The sequence below is a fragment of the Colias eurytheme genome, chromosome 15 (genome assembly GCF_061535395.1).
Source record: "Colias eurytheme isolate Ceu_HAF_F1 chromosome 15, ilColEury1 Martin Lab GWU primary, whole genome shotgun sequence".
Classification (NCBI taxonomy): Eukaryota; Metazoa; Arthropoda; class Insecta; order Lepidoptera; family Pieridae; genus Colias; species Colias eurytheme.
This window is the reverse complement of record NC_142994.1, coordinates 12,104,079-12,127,864: the sequence shown is the minus strand read 5'-3', so window position 1 is coordinate 12,127,864 and position 23,786 is coordinate 12,104,079. Positions and strand designations below refer to the sequence as shown.

The 23,786-nt window shown below is 32.2% G+C and overlaps 5 protein-coding genes across 5 annotated transcripts; 1 reads left to right on the top strand and 4 right to left on the bottom strand.

Annotated features, from left to right (window-relative positions):
- Nucleotides 1–164: 164 nt before the first annotated feature.
- Nucleotides 165–4,279, bottom strand: LOC149902622 (uncharacterized). Its single transcript, XM_090110277.1, has 2 exons — nt 4,086–4,279; nt 165–4,012 (listed from the first exon to the last, which is right to left on the bottom strand). The coding sequence occupies exons 1-2, from the start codon at nt 4,150–4,152 to the stop codon at nt 3,681–3,683; spliced, it is 399 nt and encodes a 132-aa protein (XP_089966403.1). The 5' UTR covers nt 4,153–4,279; the 3' UTR covers nt 165–3,680.
- A 315-nt stretch (nt 4,280–4,594) lies between these two features.
- Nucleotides 4,595–6,756, bottom strand: LOC149902621 (uncharacterized). Its single transcript, XM_090109773.1, has 5 exons — nt 6,662–6,756; nt 6,139–6,272; nt 5,345–5,555; nt 5,007–5,094; nt 4,595–4,724 (listed from the first exon to the last, which is right to left on the bottom strand). The coding sequence occupies exons 2-5, from the start codon at nt 6,265–6,267 to the stop codon at nt 4,616–4,618; spliced, it is 537 nt and encodes a 178-aa protein (XP_089965899.1). The 5' UTR covers nt 6,268–6,272; nt 6,662–6,756; the 3' UTR covers nt 4,595–4,615.
- A 1,616-nt stretch (nt 6,757–8,372) lies between these two features.
- LOC149902620 (uncharacterized) lies at nt 8,373–12,389 on the bottom strand. Its single transcript, XM_090110169.1, has 5 exons — nt 12,258–12,389; nt 11,544–11,712; nt 11,002–11,222; nt 10,589–10,719; nt 8,373–8,550 (listed from the first exon to the last, which is right to left on the bottom strand). The coding sequence occupies exons 1-5, from the start codon at nt 12,387–12,389 to the stop codon at nt 8,373–8,375; spliced, it is 831 nt and encodes a 276-aa protein (XP_089966295.1).
- Nucleotides 12,390–12,972: 583 nt separating this feature from the next.
- LOC149902619 (uncharacterized) lies at nt 12,973–15,098 on the top strand. Its single transcript, XM_090109799.1, has 5 exons — nt 12,973–13,107; nt 13,549–13,720; nt 14,044–14,264; nt 14,512–14,642; nt 14,918–15,098. The coding sequence occupies exons 1-5, from the start codon at nt 12,973–12,975 to the stop codon at nt 15,096–15,098; spliced, it is 840 nt and encodes a 279-aa protein (XP_089965925.1).
- Nucleotides 15,099–16,896: 1,798 nt separating this feature from the next.
- Nucleotides 16,897–23,149, bottom strand: LOC149902618 (uncharacterized). The gene is made up of 4 exons (XM_090110168.1): nt 22,393–23,149; nt 19,714–19,933; nt 17,903–18,095; nt 16,897–17,305 (listed from the first exon to the last, which is right to left on the bottom strand). The coding sequence occupies exons 1-4, from the start codon at nt 23,044–23,046 to the stop codon at nt 17,164–17,166; spliced, it is 1,209 nt and encodes a 402-aa protein (XP_089966294.1). The 5' UTR covers nt 23,047–23,149; the 3' UTR covers nt 16,897–17,163.
- Between the last annotated feature and the right edge of the window lie 637 nt (nt 23,150–23,786).

The window sequence follows — 23,786 nt, the reverse complement described above, 5'->3', positions numbered from 1 at the left end:
TTATTTTATGAGCATTTTTGTCTGTATTTGTAAATGTTGCAAGTGCAAGTTTGAAGTCGGTTGTTTTTAACGCAGTTATCACTTGTATTGTATTAGTGTAGATTATATTTTAAGCAAATGGTCAGCAATGGATATTAAGGGAAGTATAAATAAAAATGCACACAAAATATCACAGAGTATTTATTCTCAAAATATATTTATTTATTATAATTTACATATTTATATTAATCTAAATACACGAAGACAAGAAAAGCACATGAAATGAATTAAAATATATGGAATGTTGAAGTAATTATATACTTCAATAACACAACCTGTATGCACAATGATTACACTCCAATTTGCATGATGGCAAGCTTGACGGTGTGTGGAATCCAAGAAGCTTATATCTAAGACACTGGAGATTTCAGTATGAACATTAACTTGTATCAAGAAAATATGACGTTGAATGACGCCTGTATGTTTTTTTTATCCCTTTCATACCCACTTACCAAGTTAGGTGTGAAAGAGATAAAAAAACATACAGGCGTCATTCAACGTCATATTTTTTTGTTACAAGTTAATGTTCATACTGAAATCTCCAGTGTATTAGATATAAGCTTCTTGGTGGAATCTCATATGACGGTGCATTTAGATCAAACTAGAGAATGCTCATTCTACCTATGTCAAATTCTTTTAGTCTAAACAGGCATAGAGCATTCTTTTGTTGTTCTTAGTGCATTCGAAAAGATTCCATGCAATGTTCTACTATGGAACAACACTAAATACCAGTTTTCGTTTACCCTAAAATCACGAAAGAATGCTCTTGCTCTATGTTCGTTTGGTGTAAATGCACCGTAATACTAATTCCAATTGTTTATTTTTTAATGCATATTCATTAACTGATAAACTTGATCATATAGTTTTATAGTGCACTATGGTAAATAAGTTTAATTTGAAATAGACACTGAATTATTAGGTCTGCTTTAAAGAAAACATTAAAGTTCCTTCATTTTTTTTCTGTTGAAAGTTTCAGTAGAAAATATCATGCAAATTGGATTAACTTAGTTAAAAAAAAATAATGCTTAAATGTACTGCTGTGTTGTAATAAAAATATATACAATTCACTTAGATCTCCTTTTATAGTTGTATCAGGTTGACACCCCTTTGTGCATTTATTTTTAAATTGCAAGTGAATGGATTACTTCCAAAATATAAGGAACTCAAAATAGAATTTTCTAACATTGCATATAATGGAAGTTTGCCAAAAATTACAATGCATGTTTTACTAAAAATAATATCTTTATTTTAAACAATGTTTCAATATGAGATGAGGAAAACTTAGTTATTTTTTTACTATTAATTATGCGAAAACATGATGTTTTAGTATTGAAATTTATGATTAATCCTACAAAAACAATAACCTTGAAAATGAAGATCTACCTATAATTAATATTTGTAATTTATTTTATCCTTTTAACATAATATAATGAAAGTAAGTAATAATCATAGGGAAAAAAACTAAAATGATCAACTAATTCACTTGACCCTTAAAATATCATGCTGTATAATGTAACATAGTGATAAAAATAAACTTCGGCTCACACTTTTTTAATAAAAAAAAAACGTGTGGCACTCAAAGACTGCCACGGTAAAGCTATTGCATAGCATCGCATCGCTGTGCCGGTTGGAGTGGGGGCGTTAGGTTTTTTCGTTACGGAATTTTTACATTCGGTCGCCGCGCTCAAAGTCTGAGATAAAAGCTATGCAATAGCTTAAAACAAACTTAACTTGCATATAGAAGTTAATTTGTAGCAATTGTTGTTGTATCATCTTCTAGGTACAGGATATTTTTTCAAATTTCCACAGTAGGTTTAGTATCATCAACTTATTTAATTCTTATATTTTTCGTTTTAATTATTTACTCAATTTATTCTTTCAGGAGTTGCAAATTGAATTTCAATTGTAAAATTAATAAGTATTACAACAAAAAAAATAATGGTGTAATGACCTTGCCTAGTAGAAAAGGGTAATTTCTGTACTGTCTGCAAAAATACCCTGTATATAGGTAAAATATAGAACCATATGTAATATAAAGTATAAATAGTGTGAACCTTTACTAAGGAACCAGTTTGAACTTTGAACTATAAAAAGCCAAGTTCCAAGAAACATTATTATAAGTCATACATCATTAATATGTTTACAGGGTTAGAACAATATAAAGATACATTAAAAAAAGAATAACATATTATGCTTAAACATTCAGTCTTTGGCGACATTGAGCATAGACAAACAATATTATAAAATAAATTAAACAATATTGAAACTTATTCAGATTCTACTGTTGTACCACAGAATATATTATATTATGTAGTTGTTCTTATAATGTGTGTTTTTTATACATTTTATTTCACTGGTTAATTTTGTGACTATAAACAAAATCAGAGAATGAGTAGCTTTTCTGATGCAAATAAAATAAGAGCGTGTATTCTGAGCACACGTGTCAGAGGTGAAACTTCTTTAGTAAGATTCAAAGATACGAAAATCGTCGCTTTTCTCCATGGTATCGCGTCATGGTATTGCCATGACGCGACCTTGAAATTTTACTCTTAATTTGGTCTGAATTGTTCTTCATTGTGTTTCACACCAATGCGCCCAGAAAATAGCACTTACAGATATCTACAATGTTTTTCAAAACAAGATCAATTTATACACAGCAAATAAACAAATTAATATAAAAAATAGAAAACTTTATTAATAGAAAAATATTATGTTACAATTTATGTTATTTTATCGACCCTATAAGAATGTTCACATGATTATAATTGCACATTAAAACATTCTGTATTTATGTACAATGTTTTGTACAGCAATAAACATTCATATCACATTTATTTATGAAGGCATTTAATATATTATTATAGGTATTTTATGAATGCGAGATATTTTATTATGTACAAGAATTACTTCAATTTTGTTACCCGAATAGACACATCAACATGTATTATAATGCAGTATTATAATCAGTATTATTATTAGTTTTACAAAAATTTGATAATAAAGTGAACAAATATGTTAATCAATATAATGAGTAATATTTGTGCAATCAATGACAATATTGATAGAAAGAATATTGTGAGAAGATTAAAGTAATGACCTTTATTAAAAATATATAAATTTCTTGACATTCCTATTTGATTGCTTCCATCATAATATTATGTTATTTTGATATGTTATAGTCAATCCCAAAACACTAATCTCTTTGCGGAAAGATTGGTTCATCTTAGGTTTGGCAAAAGCCATCGGGCAATCCTCGAAATATATTTGAATTTCACCTTTGACTGAAGTCAGCAGCAGTCACGGGCGTAGGGTAGGTAGTTTGGGCTTTGACAAAATCATTATGCCAGACCTGAGGTTTGACCAGTCCAACCTAAGAGTGCCCGAGCTTTGGGGTTTGACTATAACAGATATTATACAAAGTAATAACTTAATGAAGCCTAAAGAATGAAATGAGTATGAGCTTAATAACATATATAACAATAAAAAAACTTAGAAGTCAGAGAGTCAAAATACCCATTCATGACAAAATACACAAACTGAAAGAGGGTATATATTTTACAAAACAAAACAACAATATCAACAATATTATTTACATTTCTGATGTCGCCTTGTAAATATTAGAAAAGCTTATCTTTACTAGACTAAGGACTTAATGGGGGATCATCTTGCCCTATCATAACGTCTTCATACATAACATCGTTGTTTCTTCTCAAGTCAATCTTCTGCCTTACATACTCAATTAAATTATATTTCCTTATAACTAATACTAGACCGACGACAACAAGCGCTATAGTAAAGATGGATACAATAGCAGCAGTGACGTCGTGACTAGCAGCCGAGTCGGGGGTTGGGAACAAGCAATCTTCACCCTCCCTCACTAAGTCGTCAGGGCATACGCACTGATCGTATTTACATACTTCGTTCTTACCCGGACACGGCTCTAAACTGCTCGTATTGCAGGACAGGATGTGCTCTGTTAAAAAGAATAAAGCTCTAGAATAACACGAGCCGGACGAATTGATTCAATTAAATAATAGCCTACTTACCCGTGTTCGTGCAATGTATGAGATTTAGTAGTATCGTTGCAATTATTTCGATGACCGTTATACCCATTGTTTCTGGATAGTTTAAGCTTCGGTTATCACATCACAAATCGTTGGAAAGTATAGAAGTTTTTGGCTTATTTTGCTGCCGATGAATCCAGCCTTGATTCGGATCGCGCAAGCAAAACAAAAGTCAAATGTCAACTGTCAAACAGCAAAGCTAACGTCAACGTTTGTTGTTGTGTCATGTTCAAAGGCAAGGGCCTTGAACATCACGTCATAACGCGTGTTGTGGCGTAAATACATAGATTATTTATTTATTTTAGTTTAAATAAATAAAACAAAGTATTATTTTATTATTATTAATTTATTTTCCATGTTACAAAACAATATAAAATATAGTGTTGAACTTTATACTGTTTCACAAAAACTCCAAAAGAGGGCGTTATTTTAAATGTTGAACATTTCTTTGGTACCAACGCAAGAAATCAAAAATTCTTATTTTTATACTTTCAATTGCTTATCAATTATAATTACTTAAAATTATATTCTTCCCCTGTTCCATACGTATATTTTTCTGGTAGAGTATAATCTGCTGGATCATAACCAGAAACTTCTATGTTGTGGTCATTCGGTCCTTCTCTGTAAAGGAAAGAATAATAATAAGTAACATTCAAATAAATAATAATTGTTAGGTAATTTTAATGATTAGTCATGGACTTATCATATCCATATTTTTTTTTAATAAATATATTCAGTTCAAACTTTGAATATTATTAAAATGGTTAAAATATATCATAGGCAAGCGTTTGCGATAATATTCTTATAAGTGGGCATTTCCAGTAATAAAATCGTAATGTTCAAAACATCATAATAATCCTAATATTGCAAATAGATAAGTATCATTACAATTATTAATCATACCTGAGTTCCTCGTGGTTCTTTTTTTTCTTTGGTCTTTCCTCTGCTTCGTGTTCTTCTTCGTCATTTTCTGGTTCACGATATGCATCAGCTGAAGAAAAGTTATATTATTATAAATTCAAATTTAAATTGATAGCGTCCCGCATATAATAATTATTAATTATGTATAGGTATCTACCAACAAATCTTATGTACCTACTAGGTATAACACTATTTCGCATACATAACGAAAATAATTCTGTGACTAAAAGAATACTGCTATATTCTCTGTAACTCTCATTAATTAAATGAATATTTTTTATTAGTAATAAATAATAAGTAATAATAAATCTCTATATCACCTTTCCTCTCATTCTTATGACTGTGAGCACCAGCCTGTCCCTCGTCTTCTAACCCATAGGAGTCTTGTTTTTCAAACTCGTAGTTGTCACCTGCCTTCTTGTGGAATGAGTCAAAATGTTGGTAGCCTTTCTTTCCACCTCCTGTCTTCTTCCGTGAGTAACCTATCTCACCATCACCCTCATTTTCGTAGGATCTGTGGTAATCTTCAGGCTAAAAGAACAATATTAGTATTAGGTAGGTACATAAAGTTTATTTTGTGCGCGTAGTTATTGAAGATAACAAATGAAAATATATTATAGAAACAGATGTCTATTGTATTACATAGTGTCCAGCAAAATAGTGTAGGTAATACCTATATCTTTATTAATAACATCCATCATCTGGTTGAATCTGCTATTTGATTGAATGACTAGCGTGTTCATTGAATGATAACATTCAACATAAACACTGTATGCTTACGAATATACGCTGCTCAAAAAGTACTTGACCGATTTGAAAAAAAAAATTACCGTTATAAAGATACTAACAACGGTCAATCCGGGCGAAACCGGGACAGAGGCGTATAAAAGCTCTTTATAATAATACTAGAGGTCCGCCCCGGCTTCGCCCGTGGTACATATTTCGCAATAAAAGGTAGCCTATGTCCTTTCTCGGGTATCAAAATATCTCCATACCAAATTTCATGCAAATTGGTTCAGTAGTTTAGGCGTGATTGAGTAACAGACAGACAGACAGAGTTACTTTCGCATTTATAATATTAGTATGGATGAATGATTCATAGTAAGTTACTTACCCCCGCAGACCGAGCTGGTCTGATATAGGTGCCGACGGTGTGCGAATCGTCTGCCAACATGAGGTCCTGCAGCACGGGCGACGCTACCGCCAGCTGTAGTAAACTTAGCGCTAATATCTTTAATTCCATGTTTTCTGAAAATTATTATTGTTAGTCAATTTAAATTCGAAGATTTTAATAATTTTGTGTAGGTACCTATTTCAAAATTTTTTTAAACAAATGAATACTCGTGTGATATTTAAAGATATAATGTAATCGCAATTTATTTTCATTTAATTTGCTGATCTAGGTACTTAGGTACCTAAATGTTAAAAGCTCGGGTACTTTGATATTACCCAATATTGCAATAATTGTAAATGAGCTTCCTTTCACAGGAAATGAGCGCCAAGAAGCGTCAAATAACACAGCGTAGGTTATGTCTTCAATGTTCAACATCTATGTTCATTTTAAGAATAAAAAAAAGCTGATAAAAAATTCCATTACACTGTTTGTTAGAAATAAAGTAACCAATCTTATTACTTACAACAAAAAATTCTCTCCGACACAACCGTCAGACTAGCTCATACAAGAAACCAACTCTTTTTATATAACAGCTGATTGCAACGATTTATCTTTCCCAATCTGTACTACAAAATAATTCATTTATGGTGTTGGTATTCAATGCCTATATAAATAAAAAACTACGTTAAACTGAACATATTATAAAAAAAAAATGACGCGCAAAACATCATGATCATCGGCTAACATTAATTAATTTAGAATTCATGATAATTGAACCAGCTAGCCTCTGTGGTACAAGCGTAAGTTCCAGGGATAGCAATATTCTCTTATTTAATTAATTTAAAAATCTGAAAAATAAATCTTCTTATTTGTTAAATATACCTATTAGCCTATCCAGAACAATTATTCTAATCTTATACTAGCGTTTAGCTACTATTATGGTATTCTGTGCTTATATCTACCCAAAAAATAATCTAGCCACGTTATGAACATATTAACTACGTATGCTCGTAACATTTTGAACCGTGAAAAATTGGGGTTATTTTTTTTTTGCACTTTTACCAACAAAATACGTAAGCCAATGAACTGATCTAAAGGTATAATTAGATAATTATCTCATTCAAGGATCGATTTTCCAGTTACATGCACAACAGTCCGATACTTAAACACCTTTTTATTTAATTTCAACAACGGTTGCTTCACTGCGTTGCCAAAGGTTCAGGTGAATCAATATAGGTTTCTAAATTATCTTACAAACGGTTTGAATTAAGATCTTTACAAAACTGTTTTTTTTATCGTTGAAATAATTGGAAGTTTAATGAAAATGTAAAACTATTTTTTAGATTTATTGTTTGTTGTTAAAATTAAATAAGGTGTTATATCTTACTTAATTTTATTCTATTAGCACTATGCACATTGACCGCTTCCTCAGTACAGTGGTTGACGCGTGAGCGTAGAACCGAGGGGTCCTGGGTTCGATTCCCGGTGGAGACGAAAAAAAAATGTCTCGGTCTGGCAGGACACAGAAGGCTGATCACCTACTTGTCCCTAAAGAAAAATCGATCAGTGAAACAGATGTATGAATAATGCATATATCTGCCCCCTACCCCACTACGGGGACACGGGACTTCACACACTATGCACATTAGGTTTGGATGCAGGCAGTCGTAGTTGACGAAATTTTATAAGTAAAGTTATCATCGTAATTTAAAACTAATAATAATCAAAAATAATAATCAAATCGTTTTTGAACGATTTTGAATCAGATGAGTAATCTATTCATACTAAACTATTTAAACGTGTTGTGTTCGTAACGTAAGCTTCGGTTGGAAAAAATACAAAAGATTTATTTTCAACACTAGTTGAGTCATCAAGGTACCATTGCACGTATTCCTACAAAAGATAGTAGAATGAAATGTAAGTTTTTGTGTTGAAAGTTCTTTTGTTATGTTCGGTGTAGCGTAATATTTGCGGTCAACGTTATTTTAAGTTTAAATTGAATATTACTTTTTATGGGAATAGAAACCATATTAAACACCTTACTACGCATTATGTAAATCAATATTTTATTATAGAAAACGTTTTTTTTATAAAAACCGTGTAGTATGCGCAAGACAAATGAAATTACTTTAATCGAAACAAATGTACCTATAGGCAGATAAAATTAAAATGCAGCTGTATTAAAATGGATTTTATTAGCAGCCGTCAACAATATCTACATACTTAGGTAGGAATTATTTTCGTAAGGGAAAAGCTGTGTAAACAGTGATATGATTTTTCGCTTCAGAACTCTGCACTTCACCTTTGTCTTCTTTTAATGTTTCTTTGACGCACTCTTTGATTGCGTCGGGTTGGACTTCGTAGGAAAATTCCCATTCCTTCTGGAGATTCAGGCTACTGAGAGCTTTTGTTCTGCAAAAAAATGTCATATATTGTATAGGTCACCCAGGGCTATTGCAACTATGGGGCTATGGCAACTCCTTATCATAACTAATGTAATAAGTTTTTTGCATTAGAGTTGTTGTAATATATCGCCACCTATGATTCAATAACTCAACGACTAATAAATCGATGAAAACTATTTGATTGATAGGCCATTGTGTCAAACCGCTATTTTGAAGTTGGTGTGCGTAAAAACAGGTGTCGGGTTTTGCAGACAAAAAAATTGTTTAGGAGTGATTTTTTGCAGGTGTTTTTGATTGGACACGATTATCACAAGCCGTTAAGCTTATTTCATTTATATTTTTAGTGCGTTAGTTGACTCTATTTTGTGTTATTGATGCAGTTGCCAGTTACATTTGCCTCGTGAAAATTTCACTATGAGGTTATTGCAACTGTGAGGTTAGTTACAATAGCCCCTTATATTTTTGTATGAAATTAAAAACACTAGTGATGTGACAGTGTCGATATTTTTAATTTATTATGTATCCTTCTTGGTAGTCAAAATATACTTTCTTTATGATTAATTAAAGAAGAACCATCGATTATTTCTTCGATATTATACCCAGAGACGGGTTCATAAGTAAAATTCAAATTAGATAAAAAAGTGTGGTTAAAGAATACAACTAAAAACGATAGGTAGGTTCTGTGATTGTTCAAGTAATTTTTAGTAAACGGTTGATTAACTAATAAACGTATTTTGTTTGGTTTACGTTTTTAACAATATTTAACACAAAGAATATTATTTGTTCTGACCGAAAACTAAAATTGACTTAGTAGGTAGGGGCAATGTAATTTTTTTTGTTGCGATTTAAAGTGGTAAATCAAAGTACATGAGTTTTTCCTCTAAATAATGGGGCGCTATCTACGATCGCAACGTTATTGTAGCAATAGCGAAATATTAAAAAAATATCGATGAATAAGTTTTTTGCATTCCCCACACTAATTCTCTAACAAATAGTTGCATTTGCCCCACAATCAGACAAATAAGTTTTTTTTTCTGAAAACTAGTCCTTGCTACACGGTAATACAGTTAAAAATCCTACGAATAACATGAAATCTCATAAATATATTCTATATTAGTTGTTTTATATGAAATAGACGAAGAGCTATGGCAGTTAATTGCATTTACCCCCGACTAGGGGTTAATGTAACTTTTTCTACCAATTTTAGGAAATATTCTCACTACCAGTTATTTATAAGACTACTGTATTGCTTGATTGGTTTAAAATTATCTTAAATAAATACAAAAATCACTAAATGGGTCAAATAAGTGACCAAATATAAAAGGAGATAACTGCAACCGATCAAATTTGAAACTTGTTATTTTTTTAGTTGCATTTGCCCCGGTTGACCCTACCTACTTTAAACATTAATAAAACAATGACTAAATTTAATTGACACAATAAAAAATGGCCAACATTACACGTCTTTGTTTATGTTTCTTAAAAAAAGTGTATATTGCACGCCTCATAAGCGAAGCGTTGAGGTGGGTACTACTGTCGCTTCGCGCAAAACATCTGATTTTTCAAACTTAAAATGTCTTTATGTATCATACATTGCACTTGTAAGATAATACATACACACACATATTAAGAAAAAACACTATTTTTAACGTTCATGATATTTTTGATGTCATTTTTGTTATTTAAACTAGTTAAAAAACAGTTTAAAAAAGTTCTGTCTTGGACGTCCGTGTGTCTGTATGTGCGGATCCTTTTTCTTGTTAACACGATAGCGACCGAAATACTTTACTAATCGAGTCTTTTTTTTTCTCTTACGCTTGAGTATGCTCAGGAATAGAACCCTTTCATTTTTCAGGGTCTGATTCGATGTGGTTTAATTGTTATTAAATAAACAAAAATAATAATTAAAAATATTTATTAAAAAAAAATTATGAGGCGTGCACTTTTGGATTTTCCAAATTATTTAACAACTCTGATCTGAAATAAATATTTTTTTATCTTTTATCCTGCCCAATTGAAAATAAGAGCTATCAATGAATACTCACATAGATTCATTAGTAACATCAAACCGAACGAGAGGAAATCCCGTGTCCTGACCTCTCTGTAGCGTATTTCTTGCTAGCATTAGTGCAATCTCCGCAGACTTAGGAGAATCTGGAGGTATCATCAGAACTACCTATAGAAAATGGTCATGATTATTTATTTGCTCTTAAAGAATCACTGTAGTGTGTAAAGCTATTAGCATTACATTGCAATTTCAATTTATTACAATTGTAGCGTCAAAAGCCAATTCTTGTAAGTTATTCAACTATAGATACATGTAAGTATATGTATTTTTAAGTTCTTGAGTTTATGCATATCGAGTGAGTATAGGACCTACATATAGGACTTTTCAGAAAGTACCTACTAAAGTGCACGAAAGATTGTAACCATCTCCATTTTATTAGACCACACATACCTGCATAACAGTATGCACATTGTATTTATCATGCAGCCCTGGGGCTCGCAAGCAGTGCGCAGTGAACAGCATGAGCTGCCTGGACTTGGTGCAGCGCACGCAGCGGGCCCACTTCTCCAGGAGCGTGGCGTCCCAGGGACACACGGAGGTGCTCAGGGCGAGGCCACGGATGGTGCCCCAAGTGCGCTTGGCCTCTTGCTGCTCGGCTAGCATGGAGTGACCTGGGAAATATAAGGCTTTTTTATGGCAGAGCAAACAAAGGTAAATGTTAGTCTTAGAATTTCTGGGGTATTAGGTTTACTTGTCAGTGATTCGTAATTGAAATATTATACCTACTTCTTGTAATTAGCTCAAAGAACAAGCGCGTTTGTGAAATTTTTAAACATATTGCTTCCAAACTAAAAATATAGAACGACGAAATCTAACATTGTTAACAATATCATGAAATGACTACTTCACAGCTTAATTCCTCAAGTTAATTAAAAGCATCAAGAAAGTTTTCAGTTATCTATGAAAAAGGAATATTGTATTTTCAAAGTAACCTTGAGCAAGAGTCCTGGCGACGAAGTCTCCCAGAATCAAATTGTGTGAGCTGTTAGGTGTAAGGTTTGGCCACGTGACCCGGGCGTGTTCCTTGACGAAGCGCAGAATGCGCGGCACGTCGGTTGGCCGTGCTCGCCGGACGCGGATCCTTTCTTCATTTTGTGGGACCTATGCGAATATAGAAGTAGTTGCTTGATATATATATATATATATATATATATATATATATATAGTTTTTTATATATATATATATATATAGTTTTAAAAACGTTGTGGCTTTGTTGATTGTATATTATATAATAAGTATAGATGGTAAATTAACTTAGGCATCTTCTATTGAATGATGCGCATTATTGAAATAATAAGAGAACTACTTAGAGAGTTACCTAACTTACTAATTTATGAAATTAATAATGTTGAACAATGGATTAAATGTATTTTCACAATGTTAAAACGTGACAAAATCATAGCCCACTCGTTATGTTATATTTAACTAGCTGTGCTCCGCGGTTTCACTCGCATTGCTCCGCTCCTGTTGGTCTTAGCGTGATCCTATAGCCTTCCTCTATAAATGGGCTATCTAACACCGAAAGAATTTTTGAAATCGGACCAGTAGTTCCTGAGATTTTTGCGTTAAAACAAACAAGCAAATAAATAAACAAACAAACTCTTCAGCTTTATAATATTAGTATAGATGAGATAATAAGTCCTACCAAGTGTTTAGAAGATGAAGGTGCTTTCGGTTTATCAGCATAATTCCGATAGTTCAACATATGACAGGAGCATACAGCCGGTGACTGGACCCTCGGAGACAGCAGTCTGATTAGTTTGAATGCTATTGACATATTGGTGGAAGAAAATAATATAAATTGGAGCGATTTTTCTTCACCGGCTTATCATCTTGACGGCTGTTTATTTTTGTATAATTTTATAAAATACCGAAGTAGTACAATGGTGGCATGGTGACGGCTGTTCTGACGGATATGTGTGTTTTAAAATGTCATTTGTATTTAGCATAAAGGTTCTATTAAAATGAGAAAAAATAATATTAAGAATATTAATATACTTATCTATTAACATCCAGATAATAAAATATTATATTGAGCTTCTCTACTAGTTCTAATACCTAAATTCCACAAGAAGAATTAAATGAAGATGCAAAAGTTAGGACACATAAGCAATAATGTATAATTTTTAAATTATTATGTCTTTAAAATATAGGTACCTAATGCTTTAAATTCTCCTTTGTAATCATTTTTCTTTCTCAAACGCCTTGTCAGTAAGAAATATATTTTCTGTCACTATTTGAACATGTTTTGCCATAAAAACACATATTAAAACCACCTAATCGTTCATCTAAAAATGCCGTATAGAAAGTGAATTAACTATCCAAAAAATGTTGAAATAGATTACATCGTCACAAACACAATGAATTGCCTTAAGTTCGGTAGAAATGTTTTAAAACTTTCAAGTATTCCGCGCCAGTCTTGCAATCTGCAATTCAAAAGATTTAGAAAACCATCTCCTTGCGATGTCTGTCTATTTCCTCCAGAAAAGAAACCAGTTAGTATCTACATATAAAATAAAAAAGACGAATGAGTGTTTATCAGTGACTAGCTGTACCTTACTCCGCGTGATGATAAGCCTATAACCTTCCACGATAAATGGGCTATCTAACACCGAAAGAATTTTTCAAATAGGACTTTTTCAGTAGTTCCTGAGATTAGCGCGTTCAAACAAACAAACAAACTCTTCAGCTTTATAATATTAGTGTAGATGAGATCATCATCATTGTTTTTTTCTAAAAAAATACATGTTTCCTGCTTCGGAAAGAGAGTTATGAGAGCTACTTAGTCTGATCTAAATATACTTAATAAATCTTAGTTTATCTGCTAATTGCAAATAAGATAAAGATTCAGTAAATAAGCTTTAAGTTGCTGCTAATTTCACAATGATTAATGTTTGATTTATATGTTTCTAATAACCTCTTTCGATTGTTATCAGTGTTTCGACCTCCGCAATGTCAGCATAGAGATTGGAGGCAACAAGCACGGCAAGATCATCCGCTCGTTTCTGGAGAACCAGTACTGGCCCCGCGAGCCTAGCGTTGTTGGTCTCTGGATGTGCCACAACTCTTCCTATCTAGATGTCCTGTCTGACAAGTATGCGCATTCTGGTAAGTGGTTTAACTGTGTTGGGTATGATTTTTTTTCTCGGAAAATTTCCTGAATTTTTTCTCTGTTAAAAAATCTGTTAAGCTCTTTATCACCGTAGTTATATATAATATTATGACGTTCTTCAACCACAGCATTATGACTGATTAACAAAAAATATATCTACAGTTAAAGTTGAACCAAAAATTTTACGAAAGATTTGTTTTATGCACTTTAAATAGTAAAAATATTGAAAAGCTCTCATAAAAAATAGATCAAATGTTAAAAAGGTAGAAGAAATCTTCATAATATTAGTTACGTTCCTCAATTAAACTTTCCTTATCAGGTGATCGTTTCCTTGCCTGGGAGTACATTCCAAGGACAGGAGAGAACAAACTGATCGGAGTGTGTGTGGCTAACAAAGTGTTTCCCTGGGCAGTTGACGAGTTGGAAGAGTGGGCACATTACACTGCCTCGAGGCCAGAACGGAACCGAATGTACTTCTGTGCGCATTGCATACGGAGCCCTAACTTGTTTAAGAAGTTTAATGTTGCCTATTTGTATGATGTGAGTGTAATGACAATTTTCTTGCAATAGTTAGAGTAATGTCTACGTTGGATAGTTGAAATTGAACTGAACGAGTATGCGTCACAATATGGTTTTAACTCAAAATTTGCAGATTGCACACAAAATAGCAGAATTTTAGATCAAAGAAGTTAACTATTTCAAAGATTAACTATTTTAAAATTTTGTCGTACGTATTAAAAAGAAGCATTACGCTTTAATGCTTTTATTAAATAATGATGATTATCAGGTTGAAGTTCTTGGGACAGCTGCGGAAGTATCAGGTCAGGGTGTAGGCACCATGCTGCTTCAAAAGGTTTTGAATCAAGCTGAAGAGCTTCGACACCCTCTTGTCCAGGTTGTGGCCGTCAGCCAGTACACGTAAGTGATATAATTTAGTAATCTTTCAGGTAAACAACTGTTACAACTATTCCGTCAAACAATCTCATTGAATTTTAGCAAGAATTATGAAAAAAAAATTAACCTATTCAGGCTTTCTAGAGTTAAAATTTTTAATTTTGCATATTGCTGTAAAGTTCTACGCAAAGGTTCTACGCTATGATATTTTAAATTAAATTAATTAATAGTGTTCTAATTTTACTAGATATTAAAGTCTTTGTTTGTATTTTGTAAATAAATATTTTTTTTTATTTCAGGGCAAAAATATGCGAGAAATGCGAAATGAAAATGGAATGGTCAATGGACTATTCCGAGTTCATAGATGACTCTGGCCAGCGCGTGTTTTTCCCGCGCAGTCCGCACCAAAAAGTTTCTATTTACGTGAAGTACTTCGACCCGAAAATTGGCGGGAGACAGCCATGCTTACCTCCGTTCTAATTTATTATTTATCATGTATTTAATGGACAAATTGATTAAACTGTATTTTAAGATTTCTATAGTCGTTTTATTTCTTTCTTAAACTATTATTTATTTATTTTATAATGATATCATAATTCATAATATTAAAAGAAAAGTTAAACATGCATAGCACATAAGGCAACCTTATCGCTTATCAGCGATCTCTTCCAGGCTAAAGTTTAAACCATTATCGAGCTGAAGTAATGTAGTGATAATGCTATCTATATAATTATTGAAAAGCATTCTACAATGATGCATAGATATGACAAAATACATATTACTTCATAGGAGCTTGGTGATACAATCATAGACCCAAACATACGGTTTTTAGGGTTCCGTAGCCAAAATGGCAAAAACGGAACCCTTATAGTTTCGTCATGTCCGTCTGTCCGTCTGTCCGTCTGTCCGTCTGTCACAGCCGATTTACTCGGAAACTATAAGTACTACAGTGATGAAATTTGATGGGAATATGTGTTGTATGAACCGCTACAAAAATATGACACTAAATAGTAAAAAAAAGAATTGGGGGTGGGGCCCCCCATACATGTAACTGAGGGATGAAATTTTTTTTTTCGATGTACATACCCGTGTGGGGTATCAATGGAAAGGTCTTTTAAAATGATATAAAGTTTTCTAAAAAACATTTTTCTTAAAGTGAACGGTTTTTGAGATATCAGCTCTCAAAGTCGTAAAAAGTATGTCCCCCCCCCTCTATTTTTATAACTACGGGGTATAAAATTCTAAAAAAAATAGAGGTGATGCATGCTAATTAACTCTTTCAACGATTTTTGGTTTGATCAAAGTATCTCTTATAGTTTTTGAGATAGGTTGATTTAACTGTAATTTATTATATTTGCTGCTACGGAACCCTTTGTGCGCGAGCCCGACTCGCACTTGGCCGGTTTTATTGTTTCCTAGTAACTCTCAAATTACAACAATTACTCAATATTTTGAATGACTATTCAAGCGATTTATCTTTCCTTTCTAAATACCTAATGATACTGTGTGAAACAAAGGGTATTTCTTTTTCAACATTGGATGAGTAAGGATTTGTTTAGCGATCAAAGCAGTATTTTTAAATGTTATTGGTATAGGCCTTTTACTTAATGTAGAAATGAAACCATAAAAAATGAGGCACATATTTATTATTTACCATTTTATATTATAAAAAATACAAAACCTGTGTAATAATAATACTGGGATAGGCGAAATAATTTATACTTATAAATAACACCCTATACACTTCAAAGCAGGTTGTGTGATCTCATGGCGAAAAAGTATTAAAAATTAAAATTATTATAGTACATTTTTCATATGCCTTAACTTCTCAAAGTTTAAGGAAAGATGACAATTAAAGATTTATATTCTTTAGAAACTTAAACAAATAAAAGACAAAATGAAACTGTATCAATAGATCTAGTGCAAACAATAGTAGATCTATGTCTTAATATTTAAATTGCACATCGAGAACACCTTGAGGTATCTATTTCTGTAACAAAGTGTACACAATGCAACCTTTCTAAATAATAAATATTTTCTAAGGCAACCTCGCTGCCAGCCATACTTATTTCATTAAATATGTATTTTCTGAGCCAGGAACAATAACCTCTAATCACAATACAAATAATAACATAAGCTTACTCAACACCAACCGTATAATAATGTTATATCTTATCAAATGTTATGCTAATTATTGTGGTATAAGGAAGGGTGATGAAGGCTATTCTCTACTCACTACCTACATCAAAATCAACACAACACTAAACTTAGAAAATGACGCAAAGAAGTAGATAACCTAATGATTGATTGATTTTAAAGAGATTGAAGTTGGATTAAATTTATAAGTACTTCATTTATGGAAAAATCTCAATCAGCAAGATTCTTTTTTCAGACATCTCTTTCTTAATGTTACCTACATACCACAACAGGGAAATCACAGACACAGAAAATGTGCAGCAAAAATTTGACACAATCAAATTTATGGGCTTGAACATTTTCGCTATATGGTTCTACAAAATTAAACCTAATCACTAGGGGCTACAGTCTAATTCTTCTTAGCGTATCCCCACTGGGAGCCGCCTTCCTTCGCGCCTTTCTTGCCATGCTGCGAGTGGTGTTCGTGGTGGTCTTCGTGACCGGCTTGACCTTTGTACCCGCGGTGGTCGGCGTCTACGTGACCCTTTTTACTGTTGGAAAAAGTATTACTTTAGCATTTCTTTACGATATGGAAGCTTTTAATTACACTACTTATATTATGTTACTCGACACTTTGATCTATTATTGATGATTTAAACTTTATTGGATTTATCTCCACCTGGAATATACTAACAATAAATAATTATTTTTATAAATCATAATATTATTAACAGTGAATGTTAGATTATCATGTCATTTTAATACAATATCATTCATTAATTATAAGATAATGCAAAGTTCGCTAGAAAAGAGTCATCTAGTTTTTCATACATTCAAGTCATTTTTAAATAATATATTAAAATTATTACTTTTAGCTTTCAATTCCTTGAGCATAAATTTTGTTACGAAAATAATTTTAAACATAATTTTACTAACAAAGTGAGATTTTAAAGTTGCTCGAATAAATGAATATATTATTATATATATATATATTAATATATTAATATATTAAGCCTATAGGGACAATAAAAAGGCAATTACCTACACGAAAAGTAAAGCGTAAAGTCGTAATGAAGAAAAAGTTGAAGCATGACGACCTAAGCCCTTATTGCCTTCTACCTACAGGTATTACAGTTATGCCTTCTCACCTATATCCGTTCTTGCCCTTTTCCACAAAGTCGTGACCAGCGTTCACGTGGTGCGCCTTCTTCTTGCCGCTCTCATTGGTAGCGTGGCGGGCGTTGAATTTGCCGTAGCGGTGGTGCTCGCCACCCTTGTGGAAGTCGTCGTAGAACTTGTGTTCCTTGTGGAACTCGTCCTTGTGGTATTTGTTGTGGAAGCCTGGGAAGTGGAACGTAGTTGGATGAATCTAATTACACCAATTATTTCGTGTACGCTCGTATATCTTATTGGATTAAGGTGTGCATTCGTGTCGATGTGATGCTAATTTTGAGAAAAGGTCTTTACGAATAATTTATTCATATCCAAAGTAAATAATCATGTTCAGTCCAGTAGATAATGTTTTGCTAAATGAAAATGAGGATGATGATGAGCACGTAGATGAGATATTAGCTTCATGAAAATGTTGAATTTACATCCATTCCCCGCGTACCTACGTATAGGTACCAGGAATATTCACTGATCATAAAAATCGCAATTAGCAATCGCATATTCCAAAAAAATAATTAGCGATACAAGTCAACGTTTCATTCTCAGATAATTTACTACAAAAGTGTTTTTTCATAATTTCATTAATTTAAGCATCTTTAAAAAATCATCTGCTAAAGCATCTGCAAAAAAGGCTATTAAGTTTGTAGTTAGGTACTTACACGACTAGTTAGAAAACCTATTATTATCTAATAAATAAATCTAAAATATTTATTTTTTTAATTAAATACTCACAACTCACTAGATATTATAGGAAATTATATTTTGTTCTTTATGTAGATCTGTGTGGAGATGCTGTGCGATCATTGTGCTCATAAAAATAGTTTCTGAAGTGTTTATAGAATAAAATGATACTAATAAGCTCACACAAACATTTGGTTAATATTATTTCAGTCTAATTTCAGTAGTTAGATTTACATGATTGAAGCTTCATCTGGTTCAATCATTCTAGAAGTTTAGAAGTTGGTATGAAGGTTCTCGAACGAGATCTCTAAATTGCAAGGCGCGTTTCGTATTTTAACGCAATTTCGATCGTTTTATATGTCGTCAGCTCGCAAGTGACTGCTGTGCAATAATTGACACGTTTTGAACGCATTCTATTCTAATAGTAATTGCATACACAATAGTTATGCAAATCACTCGCAATATCAATCACGAAATATTACCATTTAATAAATCAGTCTAGACCGAGTTACCAAATATTGCACCGACCGCCGCTTTTTTTTCTTCCACATTGAACTGTATTGTTCTCTTTTGTTGTTTTTGCGGTCAAAGTGAAAGTGTATCACCTGTTATATAAAGTTATTTTGATACAATTCATTGATTATTGACCTCGAGTCTAATTCGGTTAAAATTTCACGGACATGGAAGTTGTGATGTAATCTAAAATTGATTTGTAACGAAAGTTTTTTTGAATATTCTGGAACGTTAATTGATTACAAATTTAATGAGAACGGTTGGATTTGATGGAAACATTTTACACAAGTTACTCGGTCATTATACACTACAAAACTTCGAAGACATAACAAAAATAAAACAAAAGGTTTGCTTATTAGATCATAACTATTGTGCTAAGAAATATTTTTCATATTAGTTGCTTACATAACTTTCATGTTATGTCAATATTTCAGAAACGATATTTTTAATGTTTTGTAAATAGTGATTTTTATTTATTTTAATTGATATTACATATTTTACATTGTACATGTACAACTTCATGTAATGAAGATTATAAAAGTAAATAATTTTAGATATTTTGTAAGCTCATTAATAATAACTGGTCTGCACTCACCCTTTGTCTTATGTCCTTTTCTGTGTCCCTTTTTCTCGTCAAAGTGCGCTCCTCTCTGTCCGAAAGCTTCCTCCTCGTGACTTCCCTTATGGCCCGCATGGTCGTGGTGCTTTCTCTTCTTGCCGGCTGCTTCTTCGTACTCCTTGCGGTGTAGCTCATCAGTCTTGTGTCCTTTACCACCTTTGTCTAGGTAGTGGTTCGATTTGGAACCTTTGGTTGACTGAAATGGTATGTTAGTTGTTTATTATTAATTGTATTAATTTGTGTTGTATTATCTCGTCTGTAGGTATTAGAGAATGATACCTCTTCATATTAGGATGATTTTATTATTCAAAATATTATTTTTGAATGCAGATTTCGGAACGTAGCTATTTAACTTTTTTATTTTATGAAAATAAAACACGTGAATTCATGAAAACATATAAAACTATTCTACGTAGTTGGAATACGAATTATGTTCTTTTTGTACCTACTAGATGCATTAATCTTGTAATTTAAGTTAAATGTAGATAGAGAGAGAACTATTGATGTTAAACTTTGCCTTCTTATTAAAACTTAGTTTTCGATAGGTCCTAATAGGTCCGATAGGTAAGTAACCAATGTTAGAACTTAATAAAGGCGCGGATAAAATTTTAATTATTGTTGAATAATAGACCATTGAAACAATAAGTAAACAAGTACTAGGTAGTTAATATTTGTACGCACATGTACAAATATTAACTACCTAGTACATGGTAAAGTAGTTAACATAGTTACTTAACTTAAAAGCAACTATTAAAGGCTTTTATTACTAATTGTAATAAAAACTAAGTAACTGTACACAATTAATTTCATAAACAAATGAGGTAATCTTGATCTGTTACACTTTCGTAGTTTCCAAACGGATCTGATTTTCTTTCTTACATATTAACTTACTAATATGAGAAAGAAATACTATACTATCTGTGGTATTTAGCTTTCTTTTATTTTCTCTATACTTCTACAAAAAATACTTGGAATCATATTTTCAATTATAATATTCTTACAATATTCATTATACACACTTCCACATCCATAAAATTATTACTACTTACTTTATTGAATTGAAACAATTATCTATAATTTACTTTATAATTATTAGGTAGGTATCAAATAATTTCAATCTTGAACTTAAACTCAAAAATTTCTTAAATAATGTAAGTGCTTATTTACATTTCTATCTTCAAACAGGGATTATAATATCTCAATTCTTATAAACAATTGCATGTGCATATTTTTGTATGATTTATCATTGTTAAAACATTCGTTAATTTAAATCCGAATCTTTCAGATTACGCGAGACGTTTAAATGTTTGAAAAAATAACTTCGTTAAAAAAAACCGACTTCAAAAACGGAAAAGTAAAAATTAAGAAAGATTTGAGATTATTAATTACTACATAATATTATTTAGATGTGCTATTTATTAAATAGGTTTGATGATTTATCCCGGAAAGACCACAGGAACGGGAACTATGCGGGTTTTTTTTGGAAAACGTTTATATTTTTTTAACGAAATAAAATGTGTGGAAGAGAAAAAAAGTAGTTAAATAATTAAACTTTTTTCATTTATTTTATGCACATGATCAGTCACGTGACAATAATTTCCAAAAAAAAAGCTTCTATACGTCCAAAAGCTCTGAACCACAACCGTATTTTATACTACAAAATAATGCAAAATTTATTGTTTTTTGATTTTGGATTAGTTGCAATTAATAATATTACTATCTACACTGTTATATTAATTGAAAAATATATGCATATTTTAAATATTTATTTGAGAAAAATAATACATAATTAATTTCGATTTCTCAACTATTGTGTCTGTATATTTTGAAACTAGATTATCGCCATTCAAGAAAAAAAATTGTTTTAAATATCAGATCAATTACGAGTTTCACAATTTACACTATTTGTATTTAATATCTTAACTGGCTAAATATCGAACTTTCTCCAGATAATATTTTAATACCGGATATTAGTTACACGAAATATCACAGTATTGCTGACAGCTAGGGCATGTAACTATCGATATAATTACAGCCCTGTCTAGACTTGAGAAAGTAGACAGATAAACAAACACAAGTGTTAATCTCGTGACTGTTAAATGCTATAAATACATTCATCTGACGTTGCCAGGTGATTTTGTGACGTTATTGTCGGCCATTGACCATGGCCCATTTAGGGATGATTTATTTTTAGGAAACTCATATTATTAAAAAGAAATTAATTTGGACGTTCTTATTTCGTTCTTTTTTTACTTGATTTTCATAAGAATTAATGTATTTTGCTATTAGATTATTATTTTATGTCTCATATTGGTTAAAACAGTAATTCTTAGACATTACTTTATCAGACTAAATTCCTTAAAATAGATACTTACTAAATTGAGTATAATTTGAATAACCTTTTTTTATATGTATACGGATGCTTTACTATTTACTTAAAAATAAGCTTTGATAATAATTAGTGTACAGATTACCAATTATATCAATAAATGATTTATCATATAACTGCATAATGCATTTCCAAATTGAGATTTATATAGTTAGACCGTACATTCTATAGTTTTTTTTTTTTATATGAGCAGTGTTCACGTATTAGATAAATAGTTAAATTTCATTTCTATGATTATAAATATTAAAATGTTAATAATTATGTACCTTTCCTCCATGATCAGCGAAATGACTTCCACCCTGTGCATGTCCGAAGCCCTTTTCATAACCAAAAGCGTGAGGCTTGTGACTTTCAACATGGTGTCCAGCTGCAGGGGCCAAGTCTTCTTTCTGCTCTTGCCCTATGCCTATCGACGCAGGCTGATTTGTGAATTGTACCGGATTAAAGTTAGCAGGCGCAGGAGCAAGATTCACCGGTCCTGGGACAATTTCTATGGGGTCTGGATGAACACCAAATGTCAAAGGACCCGCGTTGATTTGCGTATTCAAATGCCGGGCTACACGTGCGTTAGGGGGTAGATAGACTTTGTGATAATGTTCCGCACTCGCTGCCAACATTTCCTGGTAAGATGGCGCGGGATAAGAGCCTTCCTCGAAGGGCTCGTATACTTCATACTGATGTACAGGCTGAGCCGATCGTTTTGCTCTATTCAATTCTGTGCCATCATCGTGACAACGTTTGACGCGAACGTGTTCGTCATACGGCCCTTCGACGTGCACATCACGTTTCTCCCTATCATGATAGTCTCTGTAATCGCTATAGTCTTGTACGTCCTCCTCTTCGACCCAGGGTTCGGCTTCACCGAAGACTTCGGTTGCCAGGGCGACAACGACGGCGACGACCAAGAGTGCCGCGCGCATTTTTTCTCCGTGTGTACCGCCTTTCACTGTGGAATCGTCGCGGTGCTGCTGGCGACACGACTTTATACCTCGGGGTGGGTAAACACACTGTTTGCTGCGTTTGCGCAGACCGACCGCGGTAGAGGAACTACAGAGTGTAGAAAGCGTTCATAGCCACGCAAATCGGTTCCATTATTCGCGGTTTACCGAATTTAATAAACGTTGACCGTGAATCGGAAAGATTAGATGGATTTGCATAAGATAATATCATTATTAAAAGCACAAAGAACTGTTTGGCAACTGGTGTTTTGTTTAATTCACATAAATTAAATGTTGAATAACGTTTCTGTTTGAATTAATTATAATATTATGGTTATAAAATATAACTGCAGAGTTTTGAGCTTTAATCAAAATTATTTTAGAATATTAGGTATGCTTTTAAGATTTTAAACTAAGCTTTTAAATGTTCTAAAAAATATATTTTACATATTTTATACATAGGTAGTTAGGTAGCAAATCTTTACGATCTCTAATATTTATAATTAAATATTCGTTCAAGTCTAAAGTGACAAATAATTCTGCAACAATCCTTGACCAGTGTTCTTTGATATCATTGTGTAATGATTACCTTCTCATTGTAATACTCTATTTTCTTTACAGGTCATTCTATTAGATATCGATAATGTTATGAAACTTGAAAATTAAAAGCTTACGTGGAATAATGTCATTTACCTATCTAATAGCTACGAATAGTTTGTTTC